The 18,134-nt window shown below is 36.8% G+C and overlaps 1 protein-coding gene across 2 annotated transcripts in view; it reads left to right on the top strand.

Annotated features, from left to right (window-relative positions):
• The window catches only part of KCTD8 (potassium channel tetramerization domain containing 8), a 95,040-nt gene that overhangs the window by 48,850 nt on the left and 28,056 nt on the right, over positions 1–18,134 (top strand). The window contains exon 5 of one of the 2 annotated variants that reach the window (XM_034064911.1): positions 15,805–15,817. The exons of the other annotated variant lie outside the window; for it this stretch is intronic. Coding sequence (XP_033920802.1) covers positions 15,805–15,817 — 13 coding nt within the window. The remainder of the gene's footprint in view (positions 1–15,804; positions 15,818–18,134) is intronic. 2 annotated transcript variants of the gene reach the window in all.

Genomic DNA, 18,134 nt, shown 5'->3' with positions numbered 1-18,134 from the left:
GGGGCTGTACAGAGAAAAATGAGCATACACTGTTGCTTTTCTTAGGAAAGTTTGAGCATCTGTGGATTTCCATTGAAGTTCTACTTGGGGAATAAAGCTGCCCTACTGCCAACGCCAGTAAATATTTGATGGAACTTTTAGGTAGGCAGTGCCAGAGCCTCAGTCCTTAAATTTAGAACCTGTAGTTACTGATTACCTTGGAAGGTTTTTGTTGCCAGTCTGAGTTGTCTCATTTGCCTTGAGGATAAAGACTATATTAATGTTTGTATCATATTTAGAAGGATGACTTGTCCTTTCTTTCACTTAGACATGGAACCAAAAATTGCCTTTTTCCTTCTCGTCTTCCCAATTTCCTTCCTCTTTTTTTAGTATAGCTGGAGGTGTACTTTTCCCCCAGATTTCTTTACACAGGAACATCTGAAAGCGTCAGGTATGTTTACACTAGACTGTTACAAAACCTAGTATTTTAACAAACCCAGCATACAGTTTACTTCCCTTTTGAATCCTTTGGAAAAATCCATGTCCTTTCAATGACCTCCCAAAGGCATGGTATGCAGATAACGTGCACCTCAAGCAACATCTGTTAAGAGATAGCATAAAATTCACTTCCTTCTCCCTTCCCAAGGATCATCTAAGCAGTCCAGAAACTTAGAGCAAAAATGCGGAAAGAACAGCTGTGTTACTCAGTATCAGAGCTGCTGTTCTTCCCAGATGGGTGTACAAAAGAAGATACTGAGATTTATCCATTGCTGCAGCTCTATACAGCTTCACAGAAGCCAGGCACCATCTGACCCACAATTGCTCTTTGAAATATGTAATGGAAATTCCTAAGAAGCTGCCACATATTTATTTGAAATGTTCATGTGTGCCTCCTGAAACATCTAAAAGCAATGGGTGATACAAGTCTGCACTGAAAGAAAAGAAAAACCTATAAACATTAAGATGGTTACATTAGCAATTCATGTTTTCCCACAAATATTTTGAATACTTTTAATGATGAGCAAGTAAGGCAGGCAGCTTTGTCATCAGACTGATCACGGTTCTTAAAGAAAAAAAGGAGGAATCTTTCTTATCTATTGATGAAATTATTAATGTGATTAATGTTTAATTAAATTTCTTCATGGAACTTTCCATTTTATCTCACTGTATGTAATAATAATCTTTTCTACTTCAGAGGTAGGGAAAAGATGGTAAAACTGAACAGAGAAGACCTTGCCAGATTCAAAATGCAAAAGACACCCAACAGATGCCTAACTTTAAAAAAAATAATTGAATTTCAGATATTTATTATTTAAATAAGTACTGTTAATAGGGTAGCATGGAAAAGCTGTTTCTTGAGTAGACATCAGTGTGGTAGCATCACTGCAGCTGCACATATATCCATTCAAGAACAACAGCCAAACTTTTACTTTGTTCCATTAAAGCATTTCAGAAGGACTGATAATACAAAAAAATCCCAAAAGTATAAAGATTGCTCTGAAGTGAGCTAGGAATATGATGTTTCCTGGGTGTTTGTGACAAGTCTTGGCAGGGACAAAACATAAGCATGAATAAATATACAATGCTTTGGTTCCAAAATAGCTTTATATGAAGAACTAGTGTAGCTTAAAGTGATTTGTTAATTTTCTCTGCTTTATATACTTCTCATAGGAATACATAATAATATTTTGCATAAACAGATTAATCGTAGTTATTTTTTCTAATATATCAACATTGAAAGTCCATGGACATCCAATGAAGACTCAGTAATTATTACATTGCAATCTAACTTTCTGAAATTTTGGATGTTTACATAATTACATAGCAATTTCTAGATGGGATGAGACATTTATTCGCAGTTTTATTTAGAGAATAATTTCAGAGATTCTTTTGAAAATTTTTGTCTCTTAAAAAAATTTTGAAGTAGGTAAAGAAAAGGAAATCATAAATGGAAATCAACTGAATTGCAAGCAAAACCATCACTCCCAAAAGTCCACCAACCTGCCTGGTAGTGTTTGTGAGGGTTTCCTTCCAGGCTAGGGGAACTCTATCCATTTTTGACCCTTCTCTTGAACAAAAATCTCTTTAAGAACTACAGAAGAGGTAATCCTTTGTTACTTAAGTTGAACAAGTTGCTGATGCTTATGTCCTGAAGACTTTATTAGATTCAGTACTGGTATTGTCATAGTTTAAAAACCAAACTGATGGATCAAAATATTACAACTAATGTTCAGCACTAAGAGCACAAAAATATTAGTGCTGTATACAAATACCTTTAAATGTCCATCACAGTTATTTCAAAACAGAGTTGAAACTTAAAATTTAAGTAAGTTGTGTCCTTTTGGGTATATATTAATTTTTTAACTTAACTTTCTGTGACTTTTCATATTATTCAATGTTGTTTTTTAAGTATTATTTTAATGAAAAACTCTTTAAATCTATACATTACTGTTTAAAACTTATACTTGTCACATACTATTGTATATATTTGAAATGAAATTATGTTCTTTTTAATTCCCATTTATGTTGCTAGATCTAGAATACAGCACAGGCATGACATTTTAATCATCTGATAGAACAAAAGATTTATTTTTCATAAAAGTGTTACCCATCAGCAAATTGACTAAATCCTTTATTGACCTTTCTTTTTATTTTTTTTGAGATTTCAGAGGCTTTAATGTGTTGCAGTCCATCATCCCTATCTTCCAAGATCAGATTCATCTGACTTTTACTCTGTGTTTAACATTAATTCTTTAATTCAAAGAATCACATATTGTGAAATACTGCTTTAACTTTCTTTTTTCCTGTCAGTCAAAGGTAATATCTGCAAATTATATTGATAAGAAAGTACAGGTCTTGAATTTATTCATGTTCATAGTGTTACTATGTAAAGATGCTCCACTGTGATGGCTCTCTATTCTGCTTCTGCAGAGTGAAATGGGGTTTGAAATAGCTGTGTCCTTAAATAACCTGAGGCTGAGATCCGAGAGTTGCTCAGTCTTATCTTACATTGGTAAGACAGTCTGACATTAGATTGCTGTTGTTAATTTTTCAAATTACTACACACAGTTAAATTCCTTGATTGTTTTACAGAGGGTAATGAATTCTGTCAAACAGTATTTTGATGGATCTTCAGCTGAAAACTACAGTTTACTGATATAACAGTGAAGTCCATTCAAAGGTGTGCCATTCACTCTGTAGCTTTTGGCAGAAAAAGCAAGTCAGTCTAAATTTTGTATAAGTATTTCCTCTTCCTCCTTCCCCTGTTATCAGTAAAAAAGTCAATAATACAGAATGAACAAAAGGAATTGGGGTGGCAAATTACTTCTGTGTTTGTTGTTCTCCATCCTGGTTATCAGGCATTAACTTCACTGCAGCCAACACTTCTACTGTTGTCTGCTGCAATAACTTTGAGTGAATTCACACATAGCAGTAGCTCTAATGAGCATTATTTTAGCCAGCAACCTCCTTGTAGTTAGCATTAGTTTAGTTCTCATTCTGCATTGCAGCACAAAACTCTGGTTCCAGATCAGGGAAAAAAGCCATCTTTTCAAACTCCTCCCCTCTGACTGGGTATATCTATAGCCACTCTTTCAAAGAGTTCTTGCAGAAGAATCACATTGTTGTTACTATTCTGATGATGATGATGATGATTTTGATGAAATGCAAAACCAATACTCAGTTCTCTATGGCCACTTGCTCTTTCTCAGGCATTTTCAATCTGTCACAGCCATGTGCTACTTAGCACGGGAAGGGGAAGGCTGGTCTGATGCTGTGTTAAGACTGAAATACAGCAAATTAAGTCTTTTAGGGTGCTGAAATAAAAGACTGTCCAGTTCAGTCTAAATAGGCATTAGATCAGCCTGGTTCAATTTTGTACATGATAAGCAGTGGATCTGAACTCAGAACAGTGAATTTAGGTATCTTCAGTCACCAATGAGAGTTTTTGGGGTGAAGCTTTGTATGGAAATACCTCCACTGTGTTCAAGTCCCATTTTCATGGTATAAGAAAATTCCTGAAGCCAGTCCAGCTTTGTCATTAGGCACAAATAAGCATACACGGTGGTAGAAGAAAGAAGTGTGGGGAGAGAGAAACTGTGTGGCTGACTAGCTGACAGGGCTTAAATTACGACAGTTATTTTTGGCGCCCAGTGTGAGGCATAAGGGGTTGAGATAATGACAGATCTGTCCTTTATGGTACTGACTTGTAATACAATAGAATCATTGATCATGAAGCTGATCTGGCTTACGTTCCCAGTGTGGTCACCACCTTTATACTTTGGGAGGTATATAATAGAAGTGCTTAGCAATTGCACATCTTTTTTCTCCTTCTCGGGTGGCCAACCTGTGAAGGAGTCATCCTCTTCCCTTCCCTCCCTGACCCCCCTGGAGGGATGGGGCGGAGAATGTAACTCCCATGGATTGAGATAAGAACAGTAACTAAGGTATAACACAAATCACTACTGCTACCACCAATAATAATAATGATAAGAGAAATAACAAAGGAAGAGAATACAATACCACCTGCCAAAAAGAGCCCAACCGAGAAAAGAGAGCCCTTCCCGGTCCCTCCCATTTACATCCCAGGCATGATGTGCTGTGATATGGAATACCCGTTGGCTAGTTTGGTTCAGGTGTCCTGTCTCTGCTTCCTCCCAGCTTCCCCTCCTCCCTGACAGAGCATGAGACTCAGAAAGTCCTTGGTCAGTCTAAACACGTGAGCAGTAACCAAAAACATCGGTGTTATAAGCACTGTTGCCAGGCCAAAAGTCAAAAACATAGTGCTGCACCAGCTACTAAGAAGGAGAAAAAATGACTGCTACTGCTGAACTCAGGACAACTTAAAAGTAAGAAACAAGCATGGCCAGTCAACAATTCACTAGAACTAGGGAAATGGCAAACAGAGGAACATAGTTATTAGAGTGGAACAACTCCCTTATGAGGAGAGGCTGAGGGAGCTGGGTCTCTTTAGCTTGGAGGAGACTGAGGGGTGTCCTCATCAGTGTTTACAAATATGTAAAGGGTGGATGTCAGGATGATGGAGCTAGGTTTTTTTCAGTGATAGCCAGTGGTAGGACAAGGGGCAGTGGGTGTAAACTGGAGCATAGGAGGTTCCATGTGAACATCAGGAAGAACTTCTTTACTGTAAGAGTGACAGAGCACTGGAACAGGTTGCCCAGGGAGGTTGTGGAGTCTCCTACATTGGAGATATTCAAGGCCCGCCTGGACAAGTTCCTGTGTGATGTACTCTAGGTTACCCTGCTCTTGCCAGGGGGGTTGGACTGGATGATCTTTTGAGGTCCCTTGGGATTTGGTGATTCTGTGATTAGGGATTTCCAAGAACATTCGTTATGATTGTCCTCCGAGCTCTCCACATCTGAAGCATCTCTCTGGAATATAGAGAAGCAGTGTCCCTAGCTTTGTCCCCAAACATGCTTAAGGTGTACCTTGGCATTGCTATTTCTACAGGTGAGATTAGATCCCCCCCCCCAACTTCCTTTCTCTTGCAGAAGCTAAGTTTCTGTGGTAAAGTTTTTCTAGGTAGTGGCCAGGTGTGATGGTATCCCAAATGAATCTCATTATGGGCTGCCTTCCCTTCATTCCCTTACCATACATATTTGCATCTAGATTTTTTAACACTACTGTCCGTTTAGCTAAATGTTAAATTAAAAATGGGAAAGGATTAATTGCAGAAAGTCTTTTCAGTTCATTTGTAAACTTAATGCAACAGCAGTGCTTTTAGAGTATAATGCTTGCCGACAGGGGTTTAAAAATTACTCAAGGGGAAGCCTGGGAATTGCTTAAAAAATAACTACAAATCATCTGCTTTGTTGTAAAAGAAGAATTTTTGATTTTTTTTAATTCTCTGAAATTCAACCTGATGGTTCCAGAATTACTTGCAAATTAATTCCACTGTGGTTTAGCATCATCAGTGGGAAGAGGCGTGTGAAGCTGAGCAAATCTCTTGCCATCTGGGATGTAACCCAGGCACCTGATAGTTGCATTCTGAGTCCCCTCAGGAAGCTTACAATTATATAAAATGTTTAATCAAAGCTGTTCTACCAAGTATAACTGCAAAGCTGACATCAACAGAGGAAAAGTTAAATGGCTCCACATGAGCTGTTCTTTTCACTAGAATTTTTAAAAGATGGGAAGAAGATATAATCTCATCTTTGTTTCATCTGTGAGTTATTAAAATCACTCTTCTAATAAATAGAGTCCTTTGGCTACTCTGCATTGTTATTGTCACTTATGTTAATTACAGAATTAATGCCCATAGATATATGGCTCTGTTTCATGAAGACTGAATGTTTATTCAGTTGCTTACGAGTGTGCTAATTTCTGTATTCTAGCAGTTAATCATGCCAAGTTGACTTAAACCCAACTGGCTTAAAGTGCATATTTTTATTGTTTCATTTCAGTTCTTAAACAAAAACACTGAACCATTAGAAGCAGTGATTTAAAAATGAAAACATCTATTGAATAATCTTAATGTAATATACATTTTTAATAGAAAATTAATACTTGGGTATTACAAACATTTTATCAGAATGGGGGGAGAGAAAAAAATCATACTTCTTGAAAAAGTTCTATGTAAAACTTATTTTAAAAGTATTTCTTAAAATGTTTTGTTGGAATCTATGCCCACCTAGGGTGAATTTGCTTTTATAAGACTGTTGGAATGTAAGCTTATCATAGAATCATAGAATAGTTAGGGTTGGAAAGGACCTTAAGATTATCTAGTTCCAATCCCCCTGCCATGGGCAGGGGCACCTCACACTAAACCATATCACCCAAGACTTCATCCAGTCTGGCCTTGAACGCTGCCAGGGATGGAGCATTCACTACCTCCCTGGGCAACCCATTCCAGTGCCTCACCACCCTAACAGTAAAGAATTTCTTCCTTATATCCAATCTAAACTTTCCCTGTTTAAGTTTCAACCCATTACCCCTTGTCCTGTCACTACAGTCCCTAACGAATAGTCCCTCCCCAGCATCCCTGTAGGCCCCCTTCCAATACTGGAAGGCTGCTATGAGGTCTCCATGCAGCCTTCTCTTCTCCAGGCTGAACAGCCCCAACTTTCTCAGCCTGTCTTCATACGGGAGGTGCTCCAGTCCCCTGATCATCCTTGTGGCCCTCCTCTGGACTTGTTCCAATACTTCCATGACCTTTTTACGATGAGGACACCAGAACTGCACACAATATTCCAAGTGAGGTCTCACGAGAGCAGAGTAGAGGGGCAGGATCACCTCCTTTGACCTGCTGATCATGCTGCTTTTGATGCAGTCCAGGATATGGTTGGCTTTTTTTTCATAACAGCCTACAAAAGTATGCAGAAGGAACTGCTTTTTTAATAGATTTAAATGAAAAGATGCTTGCATAAAAAAATCTTTAACTAAAAATCAGTTTAAAATTGTTTACTTGAATCAAATTAAAATTATTTTTTTAAACGTCACTTATTTAAAATATATACTTTTAAATGCTCAAAGCAAGCTATGAATTAGTAAATAAAAATCTTACCACAAGAGATGTGATCTTCTAGATTATTGTTCTTTTTAGAATTGAATTCTAAGAAGCTTGTAACTTCACAACACATTAGACGCACTTCAGGATATTTTAAAATGACTACTATTTAACTGGAAATGCTTCAAGGAAAGTCTGAATCTTTTAAATACTTGCTAAAATACTTATAAAATACAATATATATGTCTTCTGCATTTTCCTTATTCTTCTATTTGCAATGCATGCCACAAAATCTTGTTTTAAAGGCTTGAACCACCAGAACAGCTTGAACCACCAGAACAAGAAACTGAAAATGCTGAAAATAATATATGTCCACTAGTATAGATAAATTTCAGTTAGGCTATTCAATAAACCTGTTTTTATATACCTGGTTTTTATAATTGCTTTTATGCAAATTTAATATAGTGATAAATTTTCACTGTTTCATAAGGCAGAGGTGCTATATCATGAAGTGAGGCTTTCACTGCCATATTATATATAGCAATTGTTAAAATTGAGAATATGAGAATTTCCAGTTCGGGAACAAAACTTGTCTGTTACCTTTTGGCATGGTGACACACTTGACAATGGTTTCAAAAACATGAGAAACGAATGCAGATCTCATGTTCTCAGCTCACTAAGGGGGCTACAGATTACTTAAAGCTAAAGCTTTAACATGCTAACAAACAAACTTAATAGTTCATTTTGACTGTTTGTTACTAGGTTACATCATCTTTCAACTGTATCTGTCTCTCTGAGCATAAGTTTTGTTCCATCACGTGCACCTAACCATCAAATAACTGTGTGGTCAATCAGTCTCTTACAGTTGTTGGAGGAGATGGCAGGTATTGCTAAAATCCTTTCTCTCCTCACATTAACAGTGAAGGCATAGCACCATTACTTACTTTTGTAATTCCTAATGGGAAGGCAGAGAAGGAATACGTACAGAATAAGGAGAAGATGCAGCAGTGGCCCTGGTTTTGTAGGATGTCCTTTTTTCCATCAAGAGAAATTCAGTTGTCCCAGGCAGCAAGGAAATCTTCATCATCCAGAGGCAGTTTGGCTCAGAGGGGAGGGAGCATGGTTAGATCCCACCATGTGGTGTACGGAGTGCACCGTCTGTGCTTATTCTAAACAGAAGATTGACTTGAAATGTTCAAAGCCCTTACAGTTCCCTGGGAAATTACATTGGCCTAATTAGAGCTACACTAGAACTTCACCTACCACCATTTCTTTCTACCTACTACCATTTCTTTTTTAATAAGCAGGCTGAAATTTCTGTTAAACTAGTCTAATAGCATTCTTATCCTGCTGCTTTAAGGATTGCTCGGATTTCAGTCAGCATGATCTCTGAAAACAAACTAACAACCTTCAGATCATTTGGAGAAGATACATTAAGTACATCTGTACTAAAAAAGAAAGTGGGCTGCTTTAACAGGTTTTCGAAGAAACCTATACGTACTGAAGGTATTTAGATTATCTGTTGTGAAGCTATATTTGAGAGCTACCACATTAATAGAAACTTTATATAGTTCTCCTGTTGTTACCACCCAGAATTTGAAACATTAAACTCGTTAATTACAAGAAACAGAACAACAACGACAAAAAACCCCTCAATAGTGGCTTGTGAAAGTTTGGGCAAGGAAAGTGAAAAACCTCAAAGAACTGGAGTGGTTCTTTGTGTTATTTTTCAAAATGTAAGCACCTGATCCCCATGCCAATAAATATCCATTAAATGGTGCAGAAGTTAAATGCTACCATTTCTCTCTTTCATGTCTCTGTGCCCTTTCAGAAACTCTCCAAAGACTTGTGAAGTGGCCCATACATCTTAATGAGATGCCAGGCAAATGAGAACATCTCAGGGACATGGCTACGGACAAAAAAACATCCCTGGGATGTCTCATGGCTTTATACATTTCAGTGGCTCTTCTCATTTTCCCTACTCTAGTTTCATCTTTTGTCAGCTTGTTGGTAATTAGAGCATAAAGCTTCATATTTAGATAAACTATTGTCGTGGTTTAGATAAACTATTGTCGTGGAATTTTGATATTTCCTCAGCTCTTCCAATGTTTTATAAGACTGCTGTGTGCATGTGCATGAATTGGAGAGAGGAAAAAGAACTCAATTTATTTACCATTAACAACTCAAATAAAACACCTGAGAAAATGTTCCATATTGCACATAAGTCCTGAACAAATCAGTGGACTATGTAAGACTCACTACCTTTTTCATCATTAAGAGAACTTCAACCACTAAAAGAAACAAAAGAACCTCCAATTGTAACTGAAAAATTGTTTGCAGGCTGCTGCGTTTTCTTTTCCAAGTCTTTTGATCTTTGAGTTCCTTCAATTCTGTTTTATATTATGCTGTTAATAATTATTTTCTGCTAATTGACAATTATTTTTTATTTGTAAAATACTAAAAATGTGTTAGGCAATCACAAAAGTGATTTTACATCTATCTCTAACTACTTTAATTTCCATTGCCCTTTCCTTTACCTAGGATTTTAATCTTTCTCGTTTAGCTCTACCAACTGCATTAGACTCCTTAAATTCCATTCAATTTAATTCATAGCCTTGTCATATTCCTTGACAGTCTTTTGTATAAAACATGCTGTCATTTAAATTATGAATACTTCTATTGCTCCTTTGTAGCACTTACTCTTTTGAATTTTACAGGCTACACCTTCAGGTAAAATAAATTAAACCTTGTTTAGTGTGATCAAAGAGCAGGCGAGGTTTTAATTGGAATTAGGCTCAGCTTCATCTCTAATGCTGACAACAGCAAGGTTAAACCATCTGGATTTTTTCCCCCAAAAAATAAGGTCAAAGAAGTAATTTTCTGAGCCCAATAATGAAACTTTCTAATTGCTAAAGAGCTGAGGTGATCGCAGCAGTTAGAATGAATTGTTTATTTCATGTGTATATATATTTATGGAAATAACATCAAACAGAGCACCTCTGCCAGGCATTCATTTCCGTGTATCAATCGATGGTGGCAGGAGTTCACTTTTTGGGTCCTTAAACTTTCTCAAGAAGTTCCTACCTGAGGAAGCAGTTAACAGTTACCACTATTTGGCAGTATAACAGAACTAGAAAATTGGAGTTATTTATGAGGATTTTGCAATCATGAACTTTAGACCCTGTTAAGAACTTCAGTTCATCTGAAACTTTCTTGGAGGTTTATGGAAATCCAGAGCCAAAAGGAAGGGACTGAAAAGCTTGAAAATCTATAGGCCATGATTTTCAGGCAGGTTTATACCTTTTAAAAAAATCATTACACAGTTGTATTCCATTGTGTTAAAGGATCAGTTACTTCTCTCAAGCTTAAAGCTTGACAGAGAAAACTTCTGGCCTATTTTATCCTTTGCCTCCATCAGTTAATACATAGATTTCCCATGGAAAATTGTATTTTCAAGGATGCATCTTGACTTTTCTTCATGAATTACTTTGTACTTTTAATATGGCATCACCAAATGGAAAATATGGAAAAGAAATTATATAGGAAATCTTATATAAAAGGAAATGTAGTTCTAACAAAGGCTATCAGAGGTGGATTTTGTCTTTTTTTTTTTTCAATACAATGAAGTATTGTTATTCCTCATCTTGTGGAAATGTTTTAAGCAAATATTCTTTCAATTTAACATGCAGCTGCTAGAAAATGCATTGCAGCCTATACTGAGCACTGTAAAGAAAAACATCAGAAGTAGTTGCAAGTCTTAGGCCAAATACTTTTAGAAACTGTCTGACTTTTTTTCCATCATAAGGATATAAAGATTTTGCACTGCATGAAAGACTTCTTATTTCAGGCCATATGCCCCTATTGCTTTTCTAGTTTTGATTGTCTAGACTTACATATCTCCTCCTGTAATTAGGATTCAAAATTTGATTTGTCTTCTGGTTCCAGTAGATTTATCTGTAAATGATATTTTTTCTTCAAGGGTGTTCATAAATCTTCTTATAAAATAAAATGAAACATATTAAGACCTTAGTGAAATAAAACATATGAAGACATTAGGGTTAGCCTCTTGTGCTCCTTTTGTAGCTTTTGCTGGACTTTCTCTTAAGCTTCTATGAAGGAATACCTACATAACTGCTCTGACAGAAGACTGTTTACCAGCATGTATTTTGGTACTGAAAATTGCACAGATAGTATTGCTGATTTTCAGAAATCATTTAAGGCAGGTGATGATGACTCTGGTGTACTTTGGGATGAGAAAGCTTGAGGTCTCCGGGAGATGCATTAAAGAGCCCCATCTCTTTAATGAGGAGTCTTTAATGCAGGAGTCTCTGCATCCCTAGTGCAGGTGGTGTCTGTATCAGGGTAATTTTCACTCTTAGGCCAAATATGGTAGATTTCTGACTGATGCAGATGAAACCTGCTCAAGTTCTGAGCAAGCTCCAATCCAAACATTGCTCAGCGTTTGGTGCAGCAACATGTGCTGAGTCCAGTTTAAAATGCATGGTCTTGCAAAAGCTCATTATCGTGGACACGTGTTCCTCTTACACTGCAGTTTCCCATCTGGTTTTGGCTCAAAACACAGATGACAAGTGTAGTGCATGTCTGTGTGTCCATGGGTATCAGTAGGCAATCTGCCAGTCTGCCATTAGTGGTTCTTGAACTTTTACAGGAAGGCTTGGCATGTGAAAATTGGCAAAGTCATATAGTGCTTTGGAAATCAATCTCTAACACTGTATTTCTATATCTAGCAATTTACAGTGCTTTGATCTTGATGGAGGCCTGCTTACTATATGTTGTTTGATTTTAGATAACGCTTGACTAGTAAGATACCAATACCAATAGATTTTTTTGCCTCCTTTACAGGCAATAAACTCCAGAATCATCCATGTAATGTAATTTAAGAGTATAATTATGTCCAAGTTCCACCCTGATGCCTGTTTTATGTTGTTGGTTTGGGATTATTTTCTTTTGGATTTTTTGCTCCTTTTCTCCAATAAAATCTTGCCTTGTGCATATATATTGTTCCTTTGAAATGTTTTTGCATCTACTTCTACAGCAGAGGATGTGAAACATTTCTTATTCCACTTAAAGTACAGATTATTTTCAGGCAGGCTCTCTTGACTTTCCAGTTTAAACAAAATCATACTTTGTTAATCTTCCTCCTTATGATGAAGTAGTCAAAAACAAAGTATTTGCTGACAGATCCAAAAGGGTTATTATTAAACTTTATTATAACATTCCCTGTAGCCATGGCAGGTTTTAACTGTTTAAATAAAAAAATTGAAACCATTTCCTGAAGTTTGTCACTGAATTTCTGGTTTTATACTTTCCTTAAACACAGCAATAATAAAATGGTTTACAGAAAGATACAAATTAAGATACATTATTTGTGTAGCAAAATGACGTAATTGATTATGTCAGTATTTGCTTGTAATTCAGAATCTTTTTTTTTTAGAATTTGAGTGTGTATTTGTTGTTTTTTACAGTGGAACTGACAGCAGTAAGCATTCACAAAGCTTCTGGTTTATGAAAGAAGTGTGTCAGTGACCTGTTGCTAAAAGACTGACCTGTGTTTGAGGCTGAGGTACTGTGGGGAACAGGAAAAAAGTTGAAAGAGAAACCAAAGAAACACTGTTTCAAGCTGTCTACCAAATACTTTATCATTTGGGGTTATGAAATATACTTTGTAGTTCCTTTATTTAGCATATTATATAAAAAAAGAATGTGCCCTTGTGGACAAGAAGGCAAATGGCATCCTAGGATGCATTAGAAAGGGTGTGGTTAGTAGGGCAAGAGAGGTTCTCCTCCCCCTCTACTCTGCCTTGGTGAGGCTGCATCTGGAATATTGCGTCCAGTTCTGGGCCCCTCAGTTCAAGAAGGACAGAGAATTGCTTGAAAGAGTCCAGCGCAGAGCCACAAAGATGATTAAGGGAGTGGAGCATCTCCCTTTTGAGGAGAGGCTGAGGGAGCTGGGTCTCTTTAGCTTGGAGAAGAGGAGACTGAGGGGTGACCTCATCAGTGTTTACAAATATGTAAAGGGTGGGTGTCAGGATGATGGAGCTAGGCTTTTTTCAGTGATATCCAGTGATAGAACAAGGGGCAATGGGTGTAAACTGGAGCATAGGAGGTTCCACGTGAACATCAGGAAGAACTTCTTTACTGTAAGAGTGACAGAGCACTGGAACAGGTTGCCCAGGAGGTAGTGGAGTCTCCTACGTTGGAGGTATTCAAGGCCCGCCTGGACAAGTTCCTGTGTGATGTACGCTAGGTTACCCTGCTCTTGCAGGGGGTTGGACTAGATGATCTTTTGAGGTCCCTTCCAACCTCGGGATTCTGTGATTCTGTGAAAATCAGTCATCTGTTCTTCAAGACCTGCTAGTCTAAACTAAAACTAATCAAATTTTTCTTGCATAGGATAGTTGATTACACCGCCTGATCTGGGAGGATGTTTATTGCTTGAATAGCAAGAGCCTATTTCAGTAGTACTGAGATGGAGTAAATAACTGTTCTCCCTGAATCAATTCTTGAGAGAAGGGCAGCCTGAAACATTGATGAAAGTGAACTACTATGCTTTTATGGTTTTTATTTACTTAACATAATTTAAATGTTCTTGATCTATCAGTTTTCTTTCCTAAAATATAAATCTGTTTTGAATTACTGTGTTTTGATAAGAACATAAAACTTAACATATCTTCCTACCAAACACTTCTCCTAGACAGTTAAATCTCTCTGACAGCTATTTTGCTTCTGAATGTAACACGAGTTGGAATTTACTTCTGAAAGTACTATTTCATAGACCTCAATTGAACTACTCATTCATTTATCAGCACTAGTAAGTCAATAGTTGTCTCTTAAGCATCAGAAAGGAGACTAGGAGGAATCTCAGGGTGAATTAATATATTTTTCCTGCCTCTCAGACTGAAGATGTTGAGGTGATGCTGGAAGAGTTATATGCCTCTTCATTGCTCTAGTAAACTTAAAACCTTCAGTGCTTTCTTATAGTAATAGAATTCATTTCTTTTACAGTGTTCGCTGTTCTTTGCCCCGACTGCGGTACAGGGTTTGTAGCTGTGAGGATCACACCATTGCTCAACGAACAGAATAAATTCTTTGGTGTGGGTCTTGGATGAGGTTTGTGCTGATGTAATTAGATGTCTAGCAGAATATGATCTTAGTAGTTTAAAGTTAACTGAACATAAACCATGTGCTTCTACACTACAATGCAGTCACCACTGACTCTTGTATTGGTCACTCAAAGTAGCTTTTCCATACCTTTACAATATTTAGTATCTGTTTTATATTACACAGAGTTGCTTGGGTTAGCCTGATATAACTCAGTCGGGGTCATACATTTGCTATTAGAATACATCAAGTGGAAAGCTGTTTATTTTTTTTGATCTGATAGAGGCGTAGCTACAAATACTGTGTGTTCTTGTCTCCTGGCATATTAGCTTACCTGCTGCAGGTGGGTGAATTATGGCAGCTGGTGGGAGAGTGGGGGTAAGTGGGGTATCTAGGATTAAGCATTTGATGACTGAAAAGCATTAGATTGTTGTGCATCAGTTGCTGCTCTGGTCTAGCATGTGACTGGTATTCCCTGACTTTTCATTAATGAAGCCTTTTGTGTCCGTATGCTTTCAAGGACAAATGATGCTCCTTTTTCTTGAAATGATGGAAAAGCTTCACCTCCGTTTGGATGACGTGGTTGTTAGGTAGAAAAAGATTGTATTTCAAACAGTCTTATCATACAGGATGAGTATACTTCTCATCTGAATGGAAACAGAAAAATATGATTGCCAGTGCTGATTACTGGCACAGTGTAGTGAGAGGCATGAGGCTGATAAGTGTATTTAAGGGAAATCACTTGAACAGGATTTTTAATTGCTCTGTTTTATATAAAAGAGAAGTAATTCTTTCCAAAATATGCTGGTGCTTCTCGTGCTACTGCATTCAGGTGTTATAATAAAGGATTAACATTTTTGTCTTTCAGTCCAATTATATTATTTTGCTATTTTGAGCACCCAGAATCTAACCACAGTAACTGTAAAATTCATGGTTATTATTACTAGGCATTGGTGGGGTTTTTTTGTTTTGTTTTGGTTTTTTTTCATAGTTAGCATTCACTGTGAAATTCAGTAATTTAGGTTAGCTAGAATTCTCTCTATAAGTTTCTATTATCAGAGAGTTTATCAGACCCTTAGAGGCAAATTAATTAGTAGCATTTTTAAGTATTGCTTGAAATAATTAAAAAAAATTAACACATCTTTTTGGAGCATCAGTTTATCTTGGCCTCCATTGTGGGGATGGAGATTTCTCATTTCTTCAGAAGTTTTTTAAGCAAACTGCAGTAGAGATCTGAGGACTGCCTGTGCAGTGTGGCCCTGCCCATCACAACTGGGAAGGGTGGCGTCTGGCACAGTGAACAATTATAATTAACTTTCTGTAAATATCTGTAAGCATTCTTTGTGCATTACATTTTCACTTTTAAAGGCTGGGATGTTTAGGACATAGCCTGTATCATATTTTGATATGGCAAAGTATGTAGCTCTTTGAATAGTCAAATGAGTTTACCCACAGCAGAGAAATTCCAGCTCACATTTTTCCATGTAATTGAATTAATAATGAGCTAGTAAGCCCTTCTGTGGATAATTAGGAAGAAGGAAATAAACAACTAATTCACCAAAACAGTTCTCATATCATGGTGTTTATTATGCACTAGTTGTTGATAAAATTTGAATTGGAGTCCTAAAGGTCAGTGTTGGTACCCCAGTCCTGTGTCTCCTTCAGTCTGTAGTCACAGGCTAAGTTCTGTAAGCTGGAAGATGTTCAGTAAATCACCTTCTTCCTTCAAAAAGGGGCTTTCTACATATTTATAAGTATTTAGAAATTTAAACATTTTGAATGTCCAAAGAAGGGTAATTAAGCAGGTGCAGGATCTAGAACACAAGTCTTACAAAAAGCAGTTGATGGTACTAGGATTGCTTAGCTGGAAACAAGGAGGCTCAGGGGAGACCTTATTGCTTTCTATGACTCCCTGAAAGGAGGTTGTAGTGAGGTGAGTGTCGGTCTCTCCTTCCAAGTTGCAAATGGCAGGATGAAAGGAAAAGGCCTCAAACTGTGCCAGGGAGGGTTTAGACTGGACGTTAGGAAAAATGTCTTCACCAAAAGGGTTGTCAAGCATTGGAACAGGCTGCCGAGAGATGTGGTTGAGTCACCATCCCTGGAGATGTTTAAAAGATGTGCAGATGTGGAGCTTAGGGACATGATTTAGTGGTAGACTTGACAGTGCTGATTTAATGACTGGATAGGATGATACGAAAGGTCTTTTCCAGCTGACATAATCTATGAATCTCTAAGACTATTTTCTCATTAACTTTGTTGCCTCTTTTACTTGTAACTTTCTCTATACAATTCAGTCTATTACATCTAGGAAAATATACCTATCTCTATATATTACGTTTGTGCATTTGATTACATGATTCTTCTTAATGGTTTTTTTTTTTAAAGACACGAGAAATCAAGACTTCTGTAAAGTTTGTATTTGATGGACAGATTAAATGAAAATATCCCCTAACAATAATGATTTATCATCAAAGAGTATAGCTATCAATGTTTTTCACTCACATATGATTGTATGACTCAAAATGTTTCAAAAATTGAAAGTATAAAAAGCAAACTTGAAAGATTTCAAAATATTACTCTGACATTGTAGATACAACTTTGAAGTCGTGGTCTGCAGTCTACTTCATGTCATCCAGCTTAAAAAAATCCTTTGGGCTTCCTGTACCCTGCCATTTTTTAATAAACATCTCTTCAAGCTTTAAAACCTTAAGAACTTCAGAAAGTACTAGTCTTCAGAATTCTTCAGCTTCTCATAGAAAGGTCACTACTGGTAAATTGATGCCTGATATCTACAAAAAACAGTATTCAGTCACAAATTCCAAACTTTACATGACACATGGATAATATCAATTTCTCACCATGGACTTGGTCTGGATGCTGATGCTAGTTGGGTAGAACAAATGAATGAATATGTGCTCCAAAGGAGCATCATTTTTCTTTGGAATATTTATAAGTTATTAAAATTAGTTTTATTAGAGCATACTCGATAGTATTTGAATGAAAAGTTGATGAATAAGATTGATGAACTGTTATGTGTATCATTCAAAATACTTTGAACAGGCACTGAATTTAGAGTCACTTATTTTCCATTTTCTAAGTAGATGTTTATTGCTTGTGTTCCTCTGTTAGTAAATAAAATACTTCTCTTTACAGTACAGTAGTGACACAATATAAGCAGCAATACAGTGGCACATGGTTACCATAGCAGAAAAAGATACCTAAACCAGGGATACTTTGAACTCTTTTCTGAATCTCATATTTACAATGAACACATGGAGAATTAGGGAAAAATATAGTTTTTTAAGAGAACTAATGCTAGGGATGGAGGCTCTCCACATACACACAATGTTCCTCATCTTTGTATTTATGAAGGTATGGCTGATAAAAAAAATTGTTAAATATTTTGCCAAAACTGACAGAAGTTTTCCTTCCTTACAACTATTAGTTTTGAGAAATATCAAAGCTTTTTACTCCTTTATCTGAAAGAATAGTGATGCATAGGTGATGAGTACACCAATAGAAGAACAGAAAGCTTTGAAGCAAACACAGTAGCTGTGACAATATACGG

Source organism: Melopsittacus undulatus, chromosome 7 (assembly GCF_012275295.1).
Source record: "Melopsittacus undulatus isolate bMelUnd1 chromosome 7, bMelUnd1.mat.Z, whole genome shotgun sequence".
NCBI classification, from domain to species: Eukaryota; Metazoa; Chordata; class Aves; order Psittaciformes; family Psittaculidae; genus Melopsittacus; species Melopsittacus undulatus.
The sequence above is the reverse complement of the archived record's forward strand: the minus strand, read 5'-3'. Positions and strand labels throughout refer to the sequence as shown.